Below are 16,505 nucleotides of genomic sequence, written 5' to 3' on the forward strand. Positions count from 1 at the left end.
GTTGTATACACATTTTTCAAGTAAATAAATAAATAATAAGTAATATGATATTGTTGTCAACAATTATTAAATAAAATAGTACTATGTTTATAATATTATATTAAAAAATAAAATAAAATATGATTTTAAAGATTATCAAAAGCATAAGTTAGAATTTGTCAATAATTATATATGTTATAATTATTATTATATTTTACAAATTGTATGCATTATTTTATTATTTAATATGCTATATACACATAATTATTATATTAATTAATGACAACACGTTATAATATGACAACTAAATATTAATTATTGACAACAATTTTATAATAATAAAAGTAAAGTATATAATAATAATTATTATTGAACTTTTTGTGTTGGCCGAAAAGGGAAGGGTAGGTACGATTTTGGTCGAAAAGGGAATCGGCCGAAAAAGGAATCGTTTGTTTTTAGTCGAAAACGGTTTTGCCCGTTTAACTATTGTTTACTTTTCTTTGATTTCCTACATATTATATACATTTAATTATTTCAATATGGTACTTTGGTACAAATAACTCATAATATATGTGGCTAAATGCGGTTTATTGTACCATTATATACGTTTATATACTTAGAACTTTTAGTCTGTAGAAGTCAACAATACAACATTTATATAATTGGTGAAGGTGTAACCGTGTAATAATAAACCGACGTTATTTAATATTTGGCAGTGCCCAGGGAGAGTGGATAATGAAATTGACAACTCAAACTCAATAAATTATCAACTAAAACTTTTCTCGCTGCGCTCGAGATTTTGAGTTATTTTCACATCAATGTGAAAACCACTTTTTGACTTTTAAATGATTTTCAAGCCTATAATTATAAAAACAAGTGTAATGGTTAAATAAAAACACTTTTTATATCCATCTATAAAATGAAAAATATACATTGTTGTTGTAGCTAGCTGTCTAAATAAAATAGTTGGATAACTTTATTATAATATAATACTATACAATAATTATACATTATTTTATGATGACATTGAGTGTGGACCGTGCGCATTATTTTTGTCCACTCGGTGGCAGAAGGATCCTATTTCACAGTCGTCCACTCGTTCATATTTCATTTACGAACACAATATTATTTTTCTTATTAATTAAGAATTCGCGAATGCGCTGATTGTAAAAATGTGTTTAAATAATTGAAGAGAGTGGAACCAATCCCTTAATGCCCCCCCCCCCCCTCATCTGGCTTTGCATATTATAATGTTATAGTAAATATAATATCTATTTGCCATTTTTTTTTAAACGCATTGCATTAAAGAGTGTGATGCCAATCCACAGCTTTATGTTCAATGAAACTATGAAAGTGCTCAATACGAAAATCTTATCGATACCTACTGCGATAACAATAGGTTAGCAATATATAGCCATAATAGGTAGGTAATACGATAATACGTCATATCCAACAACAACACCAAAAGATTTATTATAATATATAACACTTAAAGTGTTCGTCACTGATCGACAAATAATTAATATTATAATATTATTCATTTTTACTTGATACATATTGATTATTACGATCACTGAATCACATAATATGTCATAATATTATATCTAGGTATTATAAACGGGGCATGATAATAATTGTATAATAATATGACGTTTAAGACTTAAACTTTAAGATGTCGGTTATTTAGACGAGGAAACGGTACACATATATAGTCTGTCATACTGCAGCGTGTAAACGTAAATTATTGAAATGAATGTTCACTCGAAATACCTTCAATGTATTATATTTAGCCCGATAAAACTAGTATGATTTTTAGTTCTTAAAAAGAATGTGTATTCCTACACGATTCTTCATCACACATTCATAAGCGTATCTACACAATAATATTATATTATTATTTATTAGTGGTACCTATAGTACGTATACCTAGGTACGTACTTCAACCGTCGCAAATAAACTGTAGTCATAGAAGAGGAGGCACCTATCGACTGATTTTCGTCAATTATTTACTACAATTATTATATCATATGTATCATGTATGACATGAGTGATTTATAAATCGTTCATATATTTACCTACACGCAGACGACATATATATATATATATACATATAATATATATTAAACCGCAATATATACCTGTATGTGTTATGTATATATATATGGCTGTATAGTGTATCTATATATATATATATATATATATTCACTGAAACAAATCGAAATAAATCCTAAATAGATTAATAATTCTAAGAATTGGAACATGTACAATTGTACATATTATTTGCATTGCTCCTAAGTGTACGAGTTGTATGAGCCGTTATCGGAAGGACATAATATGGAATAATGAAGAATTCGTTCATATACCGTATTATTATAATATTATCGTAAAGATAAAAAATACACACTAAATTATTATTGACTTATTCGTTTGCATGTACCCATATATATATATATCATAGCGAAGACGGCACCGTCTTTAGCCTTCGCCCTCCACCGACCTACTCGAAATTTAAAGACGTACCTACTGTGTGTGTGTGTGTGTGTGTGTGTGTGTGTGTGTGTGTAGCAGGTAATCACTAATCCGCGATTGACATTATTATAAAATATAATAACGTAACAAGTGTGCGCGCGAACGATTATCGCAATATCGCGGTCGTCGTTCGTTATAGGTCGCGGTTGTTAAATACTATATTAATTAATATTTTAATATTTTATTAATTATACGATTCGGCATACCTATATAAACCACGTCGTGCTGCACGTACCTACCACTGTATAATATTATATAGAAGCCACCAAAAGTCAAGACACGCGGCTGTCGGCTACTGAAAATCAACACAAGCGTGTTTTCGTATATACCTTCGACGTGTATAAAATGATGGCATACCTATATGAAATATTATTATGACACACATAATAGTCGTTAAAATTAAAAAATATATATAATAATATGATCAATGACTGACTGCAAACATGCATAAATTATAAACAGATAAACAATTCCGAGTAACAGCTGCAACGCGTTGATTCCGCGTTACATATTTTATTGTGGATATTATCATTTATACGGACGAGTGCATTATATTTTTGTATACACGTCATACGCTTACCGAAGGAATCGTAACAAGAACGTTACCGAAAATGTCCTAATCTTCACAATCGTTTTGGGAATATTATTATCCCAATAAAATGTAATTTTGAATGACTCATTTATACGCTATCGACTGACGATACTGACGACGTATAACAACACGAACATAGAAAATATTATATTACCGAATGTCGACGAGAAATCGGAGATCGAACTGACAGAGTTACGGACACCGATAATCTCTATCCGAAAACCTCTATAACAAGCGCCTGCAATTATTTAATTATTGCACTGACGCGAAACCATACATGGGTTAGCGGGCCCGAAAAAGATCGACGTGCGCGCGCACGTCGGTAGAGTTGAAAAAACGAAAAAAATATCAAAATGTTCGTAAACCGAGCATCGGGGGACGACCTTTAAAAAATCGGCACGGCGTCTGCTTTTGGGCGTGGACGGTTTTGAATTTGGCGCGCTTTCTTTGGAGGCCGTCGACGAAGAGAACCGCCGCCGCCGCCGGCCATTTTGGACGATGCCGAGCAGCGTTTTGCAGGCCGCAGACGGCCGTGTTCGCCACCGCCGCCGCACCGCCGCGCCACTTGGTACCACCGCCGCCGACACCACCACTCTCGACACCGACTCGCCGATCGCGTTTTACGTTCGTCACGGTTGGTTTTCGTTGTTTTTTTTTCCATACCGTTTCCTACTCCCGTCCGCCGCCCGACCGTCGCTTGCCCGTCAGTTGTAGTTACTGGTTTCGTAACCGGCCGCCGTGCGTTCAGTCTGTCAATTTTTTTTTTATCATCAACCGCGGAACGCGTCTCACGTCGCAGTCGCCGTCGCTCGCTCACTCCGCTCTCGCAGTTCGCACCCGTACTCACTCACACACACACATACACTCACACACACTCACTCGCTCACTCGCAGCACACACGCAAACTCGCGCGCGCCGCTCTCGCCTGGTTGGATTTATCTATTTTCCACGCGCCAGCGAGTCCGTACCTAGTCGGCCGCGCCGTTACACGTCTCAGCGTCAACCGACCGACAGCCTTTAGCGCCCGACCGCCGTCGCAAGTCGCTGTTTGGATTTTCGTCGTCCGTCGCCCTACGCACCCGGCACAATCATGAGCACCTCCTTGTCGGAGACAAATCCGATTTACGGGCCGTTCTTCGGCGTCATGGGCGCGGCATCAGCCATCATATTCAGCGGTAAGTATAACGACGACGACGACGATAACAATTATTGTTATATTATTGCGTTGTTGTTGTCATTATCGGTGACGAACAAACACACGCCGTCTTCGGGACGGCACCACCCCGGGCCAGTGCCCGCCGACGCTTATGGCGGACCGTGCCGCGGCGTTCGATCGATGTCGCGCTGCCGGCGCCTCACGCGTTTTCGCCGAAAAAACGCGGCCCCATATCGAAAAACTCTCACGGCCGCCACACCCACCCGCCGCCGCCGCCGCCTCCGACGCTGACGGTCGATACGCGCGGGATCTGAGGATCCATCTCACGAGGGATCTACGTCGGTGGCGGCCGTTGGGGCCCACACGATTGTCGGGCGGGTCGACCCACAAATTTTCCTGCCGAGCTACGCGCGCACGCGTTTCCAAGACCCACACGAGTGGATGTTTTTTAGGCGTGGCCTGACGATCGTGTCAGGCTTTCCTATTCTCGTAGCGCTCGAGTGCTTGACGTGTATACCCACTTTGCATTCGACGGAGATCGATTTCGCGAAAAAAACCCGTGGCCCCAGCACCCTCCCGGCGGTGACGCCGATTTTGACCCGACGGACTGACTGACCAAATCTTTCGAAACCAAAAAAAACTCGGTCAAAACCACTCGACCTGTGCGAGGTGGGGAGGGGGTGTCTTTTTTCCGGACGGTTTTCTATGGTTTTCTGAACCTCCCCGCGGTTGACGATTCGGGTTCGCTGGGTCCCGACGGGGCGGGTAAAGGTCGAGACAAAATCCGTCATTTCGCCTTTCGTCTCGAGGCCGCCGCCGCCGCCGCAACCTGTTCGCGTCGCGTGTCCCACATACGAAGCATGGGCGTGACCCGGTCGAGTTTTTTCGAACACTCATCCCGAGTGCTCTTGGGTTGTCGTTCCTGTCCCGGTAAAATGTCTGCCCTCGGGATCTATTCCGAATTTTCCGGCCCACGTTCCCGACCATTCCCGGTGCGATAGTCCTCGAATCATGGGCGCGGCGCGTGAAGGTCATTTAATTGAATTTCGATCTGAACACAAACCTTATCTATCTCTACCGTCTGCTGTTACCCGAAATTTCACCCCTTTTGCGAATTTCGATTTTCCCTCAAATCATAGCTCGATAACATGACACAGAGTATTAACATTTTAACGATTCCCATTACTCTTTGACTCGATGACACACGTTGCTTTTGCTGTAGATTAGACGTTATCTGTTCGTCGATCACAACACTCATCGTGACGAGTACAGTGTGTGTTGGTCCAAAGTCTTTAAATATTATTTGATGTGTGTGTGTGTTTGATATACCTATTACATAAGTTTTCCATATCATACATGTATATTACAATGTGATGAAATTTTCTGCAATTTTGACAAACCACACCCTTTTTATATAATTTTTTTTTTATAGAATTTCGACCATTTTATGCTTTTTTGTATCTACCAAATAGTAGGTTAAGCTATGTTTAAATCGTCAACATATTTCAATGAAAAATGTACATTAAAACAACTTAACCTCATTCCACTTAACACATGACTATACTTAATTATGCATGTAACCACTACAGTCGTAAAATCACTTGAATTTCTGTTCAGAATCCAATGCTAAAGCTGTAGAGATTCTTCCCGCTGTTGGTAAAGGCTCAATTTTGTGAATACATCACTTATTATCACAGTATACACTTAATGTTATATTTTTCATTAATTACAAATCAATTTGAGTATTAGGTACTGATGGTGCAGGTAATTAGGTACAATGATATATTTAATGTGATCAAACATTAAGGAATTGAACATGACAACTACACCAACAACGACTGTAATTTAACCTAATTAATTTAACTGTTAATCAATTGTCCTAACGACTTTCAAGTGTTTTATTTAATGAACATTTAAACAAAGGCTCATACAAAATGTAGGAGTGTAGCTTATAATCTAAATAGGTTCTTATAAGCAAAGTTTAATTATGAAGAGCGTTATAGATGAATAATACCTAATAAAAAGATCTTTATACATGCGGGAGTATGCTATTTTTGATACCGTTGAGGATACGAGTATGAGACCGCGTTTTATAATGTCATATAGCTAATACACAGTAATATGTACCTAGGTAATCTCGTTGTTTAAGAGTAAGCTATTGGAAGTTGAAACGCCAACTTTTTTACATTATGGGTGCCTATTTATAACTGTCGCTGATGAATTCCTTTTCATTTTGTGGAAGTTATTCTAATATTGAAAGACAAATCATCTAAACATAAACCTCGTTTCATCTCACCAAGTGTTTATTTAACAAATGTTTCACAGAGCGCATCTCATTGGTAATTTGTGTTTATCAATGATACTGTTTAAACACACAAAGTACTTTTCTATATTTTTATTATTACTTACCGTGTAATTGCATACCTTAAACATTTTTATTTTACTTTTTTTAGCTCTTGGTGCTGCATATGGTACCGCCAAATCTGGAACCGGTATTGCCGCCATGTCAGTAATGAGGCCAGAACTTATTATGAAATCCATCATTCCCGTTGTCATGGCTGGTATTATTGCTATATATGGTCTCGTAGTAGCTGTCCTAATAGCAGGAGCTCTGGAAGAGCCCTCTAAATACTCCTTGTTCAAGTGAGTTGATAACAAATGTATAGATAAAATCAGAAAAATGATGTAGGACTAATGAACTTGACGCAAAACACCAGGATTACTAACATTTTGTTTCGTTTTTTATAGGGGATTCATTCATCTTGGTGCTGGCCTTTCCGTAGGCTTCAGTGGTTTGGCTGCCGGTTTCGCAATTGGTATTGTTGGCGATGCTGGTGTCAGAGGCACGGCCCAACAGCCCAGATTATTCGTAGGAATGATCTTGATCCTAATTTTCGCTGAAGTATTGGGATTGTACGGACTGATTGTTGCAATTTACCTATACACAAAATAAACAATTTTCCCTCTGAATAAATATAAAACAAAACAAATTTTTTTTTTTGTAACAAAAAAAAAACAAACAAACCGTGAACACCCAAACGATGCCCAGTTGTTGTCGTCAATACAAACAATATACTACCATATTATTATAAACATTTTAGTTGAAAGGAAATCAAATTTTTTGTGCCCTTACGCCACTCACCCAAATAGTTACGTGTATTCTTCCTTACCCCAGCTTTCTAAACCATTTTTCCATTCACGTAGCAAAATAAGTAATAATCTTAAAACTATTTTAAATACGTATATTTAAATAAAATAAAATGATGGCCATCTCATGTATCAAACGTTATATTTTGTGTTTTATTATTATTATTATTAACTTTTTTTTTATGTTTCATTGAGTTGTATTATTACATATTGATCCCCCTCTCACTTTTAAATGTTACTTAACTAAGAGGGGACCACCCTCAAACATTAAGTACTCTATGCGATGTGATGCAATCTAAACTTAGACAAGTGTGCGATTGTTCTCCATCTTATCGAGTAACGTACACTAATAATAATAATAATAATAATAATAATAATATATTAAATTATTTAAATTAATATTACTGCAGTTCAGCACAAATATTGTAGCTGTACAATTTGATGAAAACTCGTAGTTAAAGTATTATTGTTTGTTTTTTTTATCATTCTTTTTTTTTACATTTATTGTAAAATAAAAGCAGGCTTACATGGTTACTGGTTATTTTAAATTTTATAATAGAAATTAATTGAAAGTATATACATTTACAAAAAAAAGTTTAAAACAACTATTAGTGTTTTTAATAATTATTTTAAGTGAGCGTGCATCTAAGACGTGTTAAAACATTCCAATGTATTTGTAATTTAATCGTATAATCCAATGGAAGTATATTATTATTACTTACAATTAGATATTATATATTCATACGTACATACATACCTTTTATATGTATATATATATATATATATATATATAAACACTTATAAAAAATCTGCCATTAAATTATTGTTCGTTAGTTCAAATAGTTATTATTACCTCCTGTCAAATAACCCATTTGTTTATTTTCCATTCATATCAATCGCGTGTTTATTGTTTCTCATCATTATCAAATTATTCGTAACTATTATTATTATAACTGTTCAAAAAAAAAAAAAATTTAAAAAAATCCACTATTTATTTTATTATAGTTGTGTATAAATTATGTGGTTAACATTTGTTTTATTTTTATTTTATTTTAATATATATATATATATTTTTTTTTTTTTGGTTATATAGTAGACACTTAATGCAGTAAAATCGATTTTTTTTTTCAATTGTTTTTAGTCGTTTTTAAAGAAAACAAATTTTAAGTCTGTAATATATTATTACTTAGACTTGAAGGAAATTCTAAGGGAGTAAATTAAACCTATCTAATTTTCTATACCTAAAATTTCCTAGGAATTTCAATTATATAGTAATAAAACAAATTGTTGTTAATCATTGCGTTTGTTTATTTATTTGTTTTCGTTTTATTTTCGGAAACTTATAATAATGACTTTATATTTTAATCTTGCTATAAAGTGTCTTACCGGCTCGCTATATTATACGATAATATACTAGAACGGCAACAGCAACCAAGACGATGGTTGGAAATCGACATAATAGTACGACATGTGTCGTGACTACCAAAGTTTTGTCTGTTTAGACTTTGGAGGCGGTCGTGGTCAGTCAGTGCGTGCCAAGGGGAAGGTGTGTCGCGCATGATTGTGATAGTCGTAGAAAAATTGTGTACGAGTAAAAAAAAATTACCACGAAAACTGATAGCGCGGTGCGTTCGACCACCACCTGTTGAAACGGAGCGGACGCGGATGGCCGACGATTCGTTAAAATTATTATTATTTGGCTGGTCGGTGTCGTGTCCAATACACATTTTTGAGCAGCGTTTTAAAATTAGTACGTGGATGTCAGATGTGCTATACACTGCCGTCTGCCACCTGTAATAGGTTAGGTATATTATTATTATCTATATGTCTAATGGCTAAATATACTTAACACGGCGAACATCGCGGTTTGTACCTATACATGGTTCGTATCGCATACCACATGTCGCAGATTTAGCGACTAATAATAATTTATTGTAATGGTTTCGAGGCAAGCAAATTTTCGCCGTATAGGCGTACCGATATTAATATGTTACCACGAAAAAATAACTCCGTATGACATTTTGTAGAATTAAAAAAAAAAAAACGGTTAGATGTAATCGATAGTTGATGTGCTAAATTTGAATTCAATGATAGACAATGACAAATATTTAATTATTATATAATGATAATATTTCTATCATATTATTGTATCATTGAATATTGTTAATTAACTTTTTAGTCGACACTACCTTACGGTAGAACAGTGAGAATGGTTCGTGGTTTGAATAGGCAATAGCCTGAAATCAATCCAAATATTTTTATGTCAAGTCCCCACAACTAATGGTTTTCAATTACAACGAAACTATTGAAATATTTTTGAAATTTTGGAATTAAGTTTGGATTCAACGTTAAATCATTTTATATGCATACGATAAAAACAATTCGGATGGTCTGTCAACCACATCAATCAGATGCATTAGATATAATAACTATACTGACGTATGTAATGGATTAAAAACAATTGACCATTTCTTTTTTCTTTATAATGTAATATTGATTGTTGGCATTGTAATACAAATGTATTATGACTAAAAACAATTGACTATTTGTTGGTTTTTAAATCATATAATATACATAGACCAGCATTAAAAAATCGTGAAAAAATTATAAGTATAGTTTTGGATATTTATATCTTATCTGGATTTACACTATAATAATGATATTGATACAATATACATTGTATTCTGTTGTCTTGACCACTCATTCAATAATTTTATAATAGGTAAGCTATTAATTGTATTATTTAGTATGCCGTGACATGTTGTGTGATGAATCGGATGCTAACTCGTGTTTCAATTCATTGAAATAAGTAGGTATTTAAAATGTCCAATTCAGAACGTTGTAAATTTGTAACAAATGTTTTATAAAATGAGCTTTTTCTTAAAATTGAAATTTATAAATGTTTGTTTTGTTTATTGAATACAGGCAATCGAGTTATCTGCAAAAAGCGTGAATTGTAATTTTATTTTTTCCGACTTTTACAAAATTCAGCCCACTGTGCCCCGTGTTGGAGGGTCCACACAGAACAATAAAACAATAACATATTAATTCGACTTTTCCCAGCACGGCGGACGGGACGATACAAATTGTCCGACAAAAATCTGACCGTGTGGTATAATACGTGCCTGATACTGATGATGCAACTATGCAAGTGTATGCAACTGCAGCTGGAGTAGAGCTGTAACAGTGCATCAATGCATTTTACGCGGTTAATGCTTATTGGCGATGGAAAGTTGTGTGTTGGGAGGAGTGGGGGAGAGTAGAATTTTATTTGGCTGCGATAAATATAGATAAGACAAAAAAATTATTCTATTTTCTGATTACATATTTAAATTTGACTTCAACTCGGGAGGAGAGTGGGGAGATCGCGCCGCCACGTCACGACTATTTCTCCTAACCTAACCTATCTACACTGCAATTTAATAGGTATATGCACCGCTGCTATGCACATTCTATTTAAACTCTTTTAATTATTTTTTTATTTTTTTAATCGCAAATTAAACTGTAAAAATGCGCACAAAACTGGCCTCCTATACCGTAAACCAATTACATAAACGCAAATACATTATACATAAAATTATGTATGGAATGTATTATTATGTGATGGAACGCTTAAAACTGAAATATGGAGTCCCCCCTGGAATTTTTTCCCGCACCTTATAGCTTGACTTGAGTCAGTCATTTTGCCCACCTTTGGACTATTTGTCTACATTAGGTAACTACGCTACTTTCTACAAATAAAGTATAGCTACTGTGCCACGGGCACCCATGGGGTAATTTTCGAGGGATGGGATGGGGGGGGGGGGGAATGACACTATAGATTCCAAAACCTATTATTAACTGTATACGAACATAAATAGTGATTGGTCCACTGATCAAGTGATGTCTACGCAAAAGTCTATGGTATCAAGTATGGTATTAATTTTGAAACAAGTAGGTATATAATATATGCTAAGGGGTGGAAATCCAAAACGTACTAGATATTGACAAAATCGGGTTGGATATATCTATTCTTATGGAAAAAACATCGATACATCTATTGGCGTCGTCAGAATGGATCAAAACGTACCATTTCCTGGTCCAATCTGCGATTCAAAATGACTGGTTAATCCAAAACGGACCTTTTCCGTATTCCCATACATAAAATTTCATTTGGAAAATCAAAACGTACTTTTTCCAGTTTTACGCGCAAACCGTACTAGGTATATTGCCCATATGTTAAAAGAATAGGCACCAATCATGAACTTATTATTTCCAAAACGTACTTTTTATTATATGTTATGCCAAAACGTAATTTTACCAGTGTTGTAGGTATACCGCGTTATACCTAGGTATACGTATATAGGTACAGGGGAGTAAAAATGTTATTTCAAAACGTACTAAAAATTAATTTTAAGTATTTTAATTGAGTTTTAAATTAAATTCAAAATATAACTCTAGAATATTTAACTCGGTCGAATCGTTTTAAAATTTAAATACAAATAATATATTGGTTATTAAAAAGTTTAAAAAAAAACCCTCTTTTTAAAAACGATTATTGTCTGATTATAAATCTGTTGTTTTTATTAGAAATATTAAGATATTATACAGAAAATCACTTCTCCTGGAAAATTATTATTTTGGCAATATAGTAAGTTTTGGATTTCTAGCACTCATAAATAGCCTTCTCGCCCCCCCTCCACAATGGGCACCCTAATGTGCCGTATGCCACTGCGGTAGTGCGGTATAACGTCACTACTATTCTATCTACTGCAGGAAGCTATCTATGGCCTATGCTCCTGACCAATGGACACATCGGTCCATCCATCCATCCATCCATGATCCATCCGTGTATATCTGTGTATATCTGTAGGTGTTTCGATTTTCCTCCAAAAACGAGATACCGTTTTCCTCCACAAAAAAAAAAAGGTCGGTTTCCATTTTCTTCCAATATTTTAGCCAGTGTTGCGCAGTATTGGGCATACACTATTACGTTATGTGGCAGTCTTGTAAAGTATTTGAAAATTCAAACAAATTATTCGTCGGTCGTCACTTTTTTTTTTTTTGAAAATTATTATACTATTTTATTTATAAATTATAAAAATATTTTTCTTTCATAATTGTTGAGAACTCCTGTCCCCAAGCTCTGTATATCCACATCATTTATATTTCATTAAGAACTGATTAATTAGGTACCTATTATTAAAGAATTTCTATAATATAACAAGTTTTATTTATTTTCATTTTTCAGTATACAATTGAGAGTGGTACAAAAAGTTCTAGTAATACCTAGGTGAATGTATCATGACAATTTTAAATTAGTAATTACAAAATTAATTTAGCAAACTAACTAGTGAAAAAGTAAAATAAAAAAAGTATTTAAATACATGGCAAGTATTTGTATTTTGTTCTTAAATACTTTTTCTTAAAAGTATTTGAAATGTATTTGAAATACTTTCTGAATGGATGTATTTGTATCTGTATTTAAATACAATTTTAAAAGTATCTTTTACAAGACTGGACTATGTGGTAGTATAAAGATAGAGTAAGGCGCTAGGGTTACGCTACGGTTACTCATCCGTCGACGATTGCATTCTGGTACCTATAATAAAGAATATATTTATTTATTTATTGCTATAAGCACGAATTATTTATATTAACTGTTTTATTATTTACTGGAAAACGGTAACTCGTTTTCGGAGGAAAATGGTTACCCGCGGGCCATATCCGTAGTTCGAATGTACGCCATATGAATGTCATCTACGACGATGACGCGTTTCCGTCTATTCGGCATTCGCCCACGGCCCATATGATATATTATAAATTTAACAGTTACAGTTGTAGTTTGTACATTGTTGTGTAAAATTTAAACGCCGGATGCGTTCACTCCTGCTCGTCTGTTGGGGGTCATTTGTTCACTACAGCCATATTGCTGTATATTATAATGAGCGTACATAATATAGGTAATTATAATAATAATAATAATACAATTATTGTTATTGTCATGTATAAACAGGTATGACGATGGCGAGTGATATTTTTCAGCCGCAAGGTCTGGGAATAGAATACAATATTTTTATTTGTCATTTCGCAATCGACCAGCGAGGATGGAGCTATGGAGGCAGTTGTACACTTGTAGTTGTAGGTACTCGAGTAAAAATATTCAAATACCTATACGTACTTTAAAAATATATACTTAAATACTTTTAAGTACTTCAGCATAGTTATTTTAAATTGGACGTAGGTAGGTATACTCTCCCAAAGTATCTGTATTTAAAATCGAATGTTGCTGCTACTAATTCTCAAATACTTTAAAAATTCTCGTTAGTTATTATATATTACTTAGTAGGCACCTGTCATCCTACCGACCTATAATATTTTGATTTTGATCACGTAAAATACGAATAAAAATTGAGAATACATACAACAATATATTTTTTTTTACTTGTACTCAAACCAAAATCAAATACCTACTTGGGCAAAGGGAACAGTTGAGTATAATATTTGATGATATTGTGTTGAAGTAATTTAATTATTATTATTATTATTATTATACAGGCATTAGTACGATGGGTACTACAGTAGTAGGTAAAATTCATTGTGTGTATATTAGAGCTCTGCACGGTCTGGTCTAGACCAGTCCGGACCGCGGACCATGGTCCGGGTTTTCGGTCTTTGTGTATTATACTTTAATGTGGTTCGGTCTCTTCGTATAAATAATAAAAAAAAATTGTCCGGTCCGGTTCGATCCTTAAAAAAAAAATGGTCCAGTCCGCCTTCAAATTTATATATTAGGTATATACTGTCCGATCTATAGTGATCTGCTTTTTGAACGTTGATTTAATAATGTAATTTATATATTATGTACGTTGAATAATAAAAATCATTATCGTAATAAAATAATCGTTCGGTCTGGCTTCATTTTCATTTTATCGGTCCGGTCCGGTCCTGGTCTTTGTTAAAATTTATCGGTCCGGTCCGGTCCTGGTCATTGTTAAAATGCATCAGTCCGGTCCGGTCCGATCTATAAGAAAACGGACCGTACAGAGCCCTATATGTAGGTAAGAGTTTTATGCACCCACGAATAATATTTTTAAATGACAACAACACGATTAAAGCTGTTATTCTTGGTTTTAATATGAAATTTCGGTTTTAATAATAAAATAAAAATTTAATGAAAATTTCAAATACCTATGTATGGTTATTAGTTTTTGTATGAAAACAAAAAATAAGAAAATCATTGTATGAGAATTTGGTAATTTACAGGTAAAAATTAATTTGACTTTCCGGTAAACTTTTTTTTTGTAAGAAAAATTTAAAGGAAATAAAGTATTCAATTGACAAGTCTTAGATTTAAAAAGGTACATTTTTTACGAATATCTAACTCAAAATAATTTTCCAATTTCCGTGATTTTGATGAATACTGTGGATTTACGCTTAACTTTTTTTTTAATTTCCACTTACGAGGAACGTTTTGTATTACCTATATTTTCAAGTTTTTTGATAGAGCAAAATGTCTTTGCCTATAAATAACTCAAAAAGAGTTGCAATATCTTGAAAATTTTATGGTGCATAGAAATTGATAATTTTTGTTTGCTTTTCATGACGAATTTGAAAACCGTTTGGAATTTTTTACTTTATACCCCCAAAAGTCACAACTAGATTCACTTTCCTATCAGAAAAGATGTTGCCGAAGAAAATCGAATCATTTTTATGAAAATTACATTAGCAATAATCGACCTTTTTGTGATAAAAAAATTTTACTGTGATAAACGGTGATGACAGACAAAACAAAAAAAAATTAATAACACATCATTGTTTAATCAATACATTCATCGCTCCTCTCAGGATCTAAAATATAGGTACCTATTTGAATGTTTAGCTAATAATAATTATACTCAATAATAAAATATACATGTTTGACATTCGTAATATAATAATAACAGTACCGAGCTGGTATACGCCACTATTCTCAACAATTTTTGGGAACTTAAATGCCTAATTTCGATTAGGTACTTAATAGGAAATAGGTACTTAAATAGGTAACTTAAATCAAATGTTAAATAACTTATAACTTTTTTTCTTTGGTCATCATATCAAAAACACAAGAATGCAAGCAATGTTGAAAAAATGTATGATTATGTAAAATAATAATATAAATTAACTTCAATAATTTTTGATCACTACACACACTTCAGAAAATTTTAAAGAATGATCACACGCCATGTAGGTATGGTATTATATTTTACTGATTAGTGATTACTAAAATATTTGGAGAAAAAAAAAACCTAATTTAGTGGTACATAGACCTGTACTATGTAGTCATAAATTATGTATTATGTTCTAGTTCATGAATAGATCTAATTTTATAAATAATTACTAATTATTATTGACTATAACTGTTATTCATTAATTTTATTAATTTTTTTTAAATATACAAATGTTTAATGCCTTACTGTAGCTATTTAATTTAACTTTTTATATTTTAAATATTACAATATAGTATAAAGTCATCATCTGTGTGCCTTAAATATATATCATTACAAATATATATATATATATTTAGTATTACACATTACGATGGACTAAGGTTAATTTTAAAGACAATAATCATGGTAATACAACTTAATTTGTAAAATAAATTTATTGATTAGGTAAATAATATATATATGGTCCATATAGGTTATCACTAGGACTCTTATTTATATGCTTTAAAAAATTACAAAATATGCATTATCGTATCAAAATTCAAAAATGGCCAAATATTTTGTATAAAAAATGTTTTAAAAAAAAAGAATTTAAAACTAATACAACACAAGTTACACCAATATTTATTCATTCAGTTATTTTTGTGAACCTTATTTTAGTTTTGAAAAAAAATAATATAAAATTTAAAGTATAATGCAGAACAAAATTATAATATGGTAGGTACCTATAAACTAAAAAAATAATAAAATCGACAATTGGTTTGGTAGACTTTGAATTCATCTTTTTTGCTTCTACTGAATTAGTATTTATTTTTAAAATTTTTTTTTATATAATCAACATTTTAAATTACAAAATAATTCAATATGCCATAAAAAAGGAAAAATAATATGACCTCACAATTGTAAAATATCCTCT

At 33.4% G+C, this 16,505-nt stretch overlaps 1 protein-coding gene across 1 annotated transcript; it reads left to right on the plus strand.

Moving 5' to 3' along the window:
- The first annotated feature begins 3,693 nt into the window (after positions 1-3,693).
- Positions 3,694-7,545, plus strand: LOC132944432 (V-type proton ATPase 16 kDa proteolipid subunit c). Its single transcript, XM_061013755.1, has 3 exons — positions 3,694-4,275; positions 6,710-6,899; positions 7,005-7,545. The coding sequence occupies exons 1-3, from the start codon at positions 4,191-4,193 to the stop codon at positions 7,207-7,209; spliced, it is 480 nt and encodes a 159-aa protein (XP_060869738.1). The 5' UTR covers positions 3,694-4,190; the 3' UTR covers positions 7,210-7,545.
- The last annotated feature ends 8,960 nt before the right edge of the window (positions 7,546-16,505 follow it).

The sequence above is a fragment of the Metopolophium dirhodum genome, chromosome 5 (assembly GCF_019925205.1).
Source record: "Metopolophium dirhodum isolate CAU chromosome 5, ASM1992520v1, whole genome shotgun sequence".
Classification (NCBI taxonomy): domain Eukaryota; kingdom Metazoa; phylum Arthropoda; class Insecta; order Hemiptera; family Aphididae; genus Metopolophium; species Metopolophium dirhodum.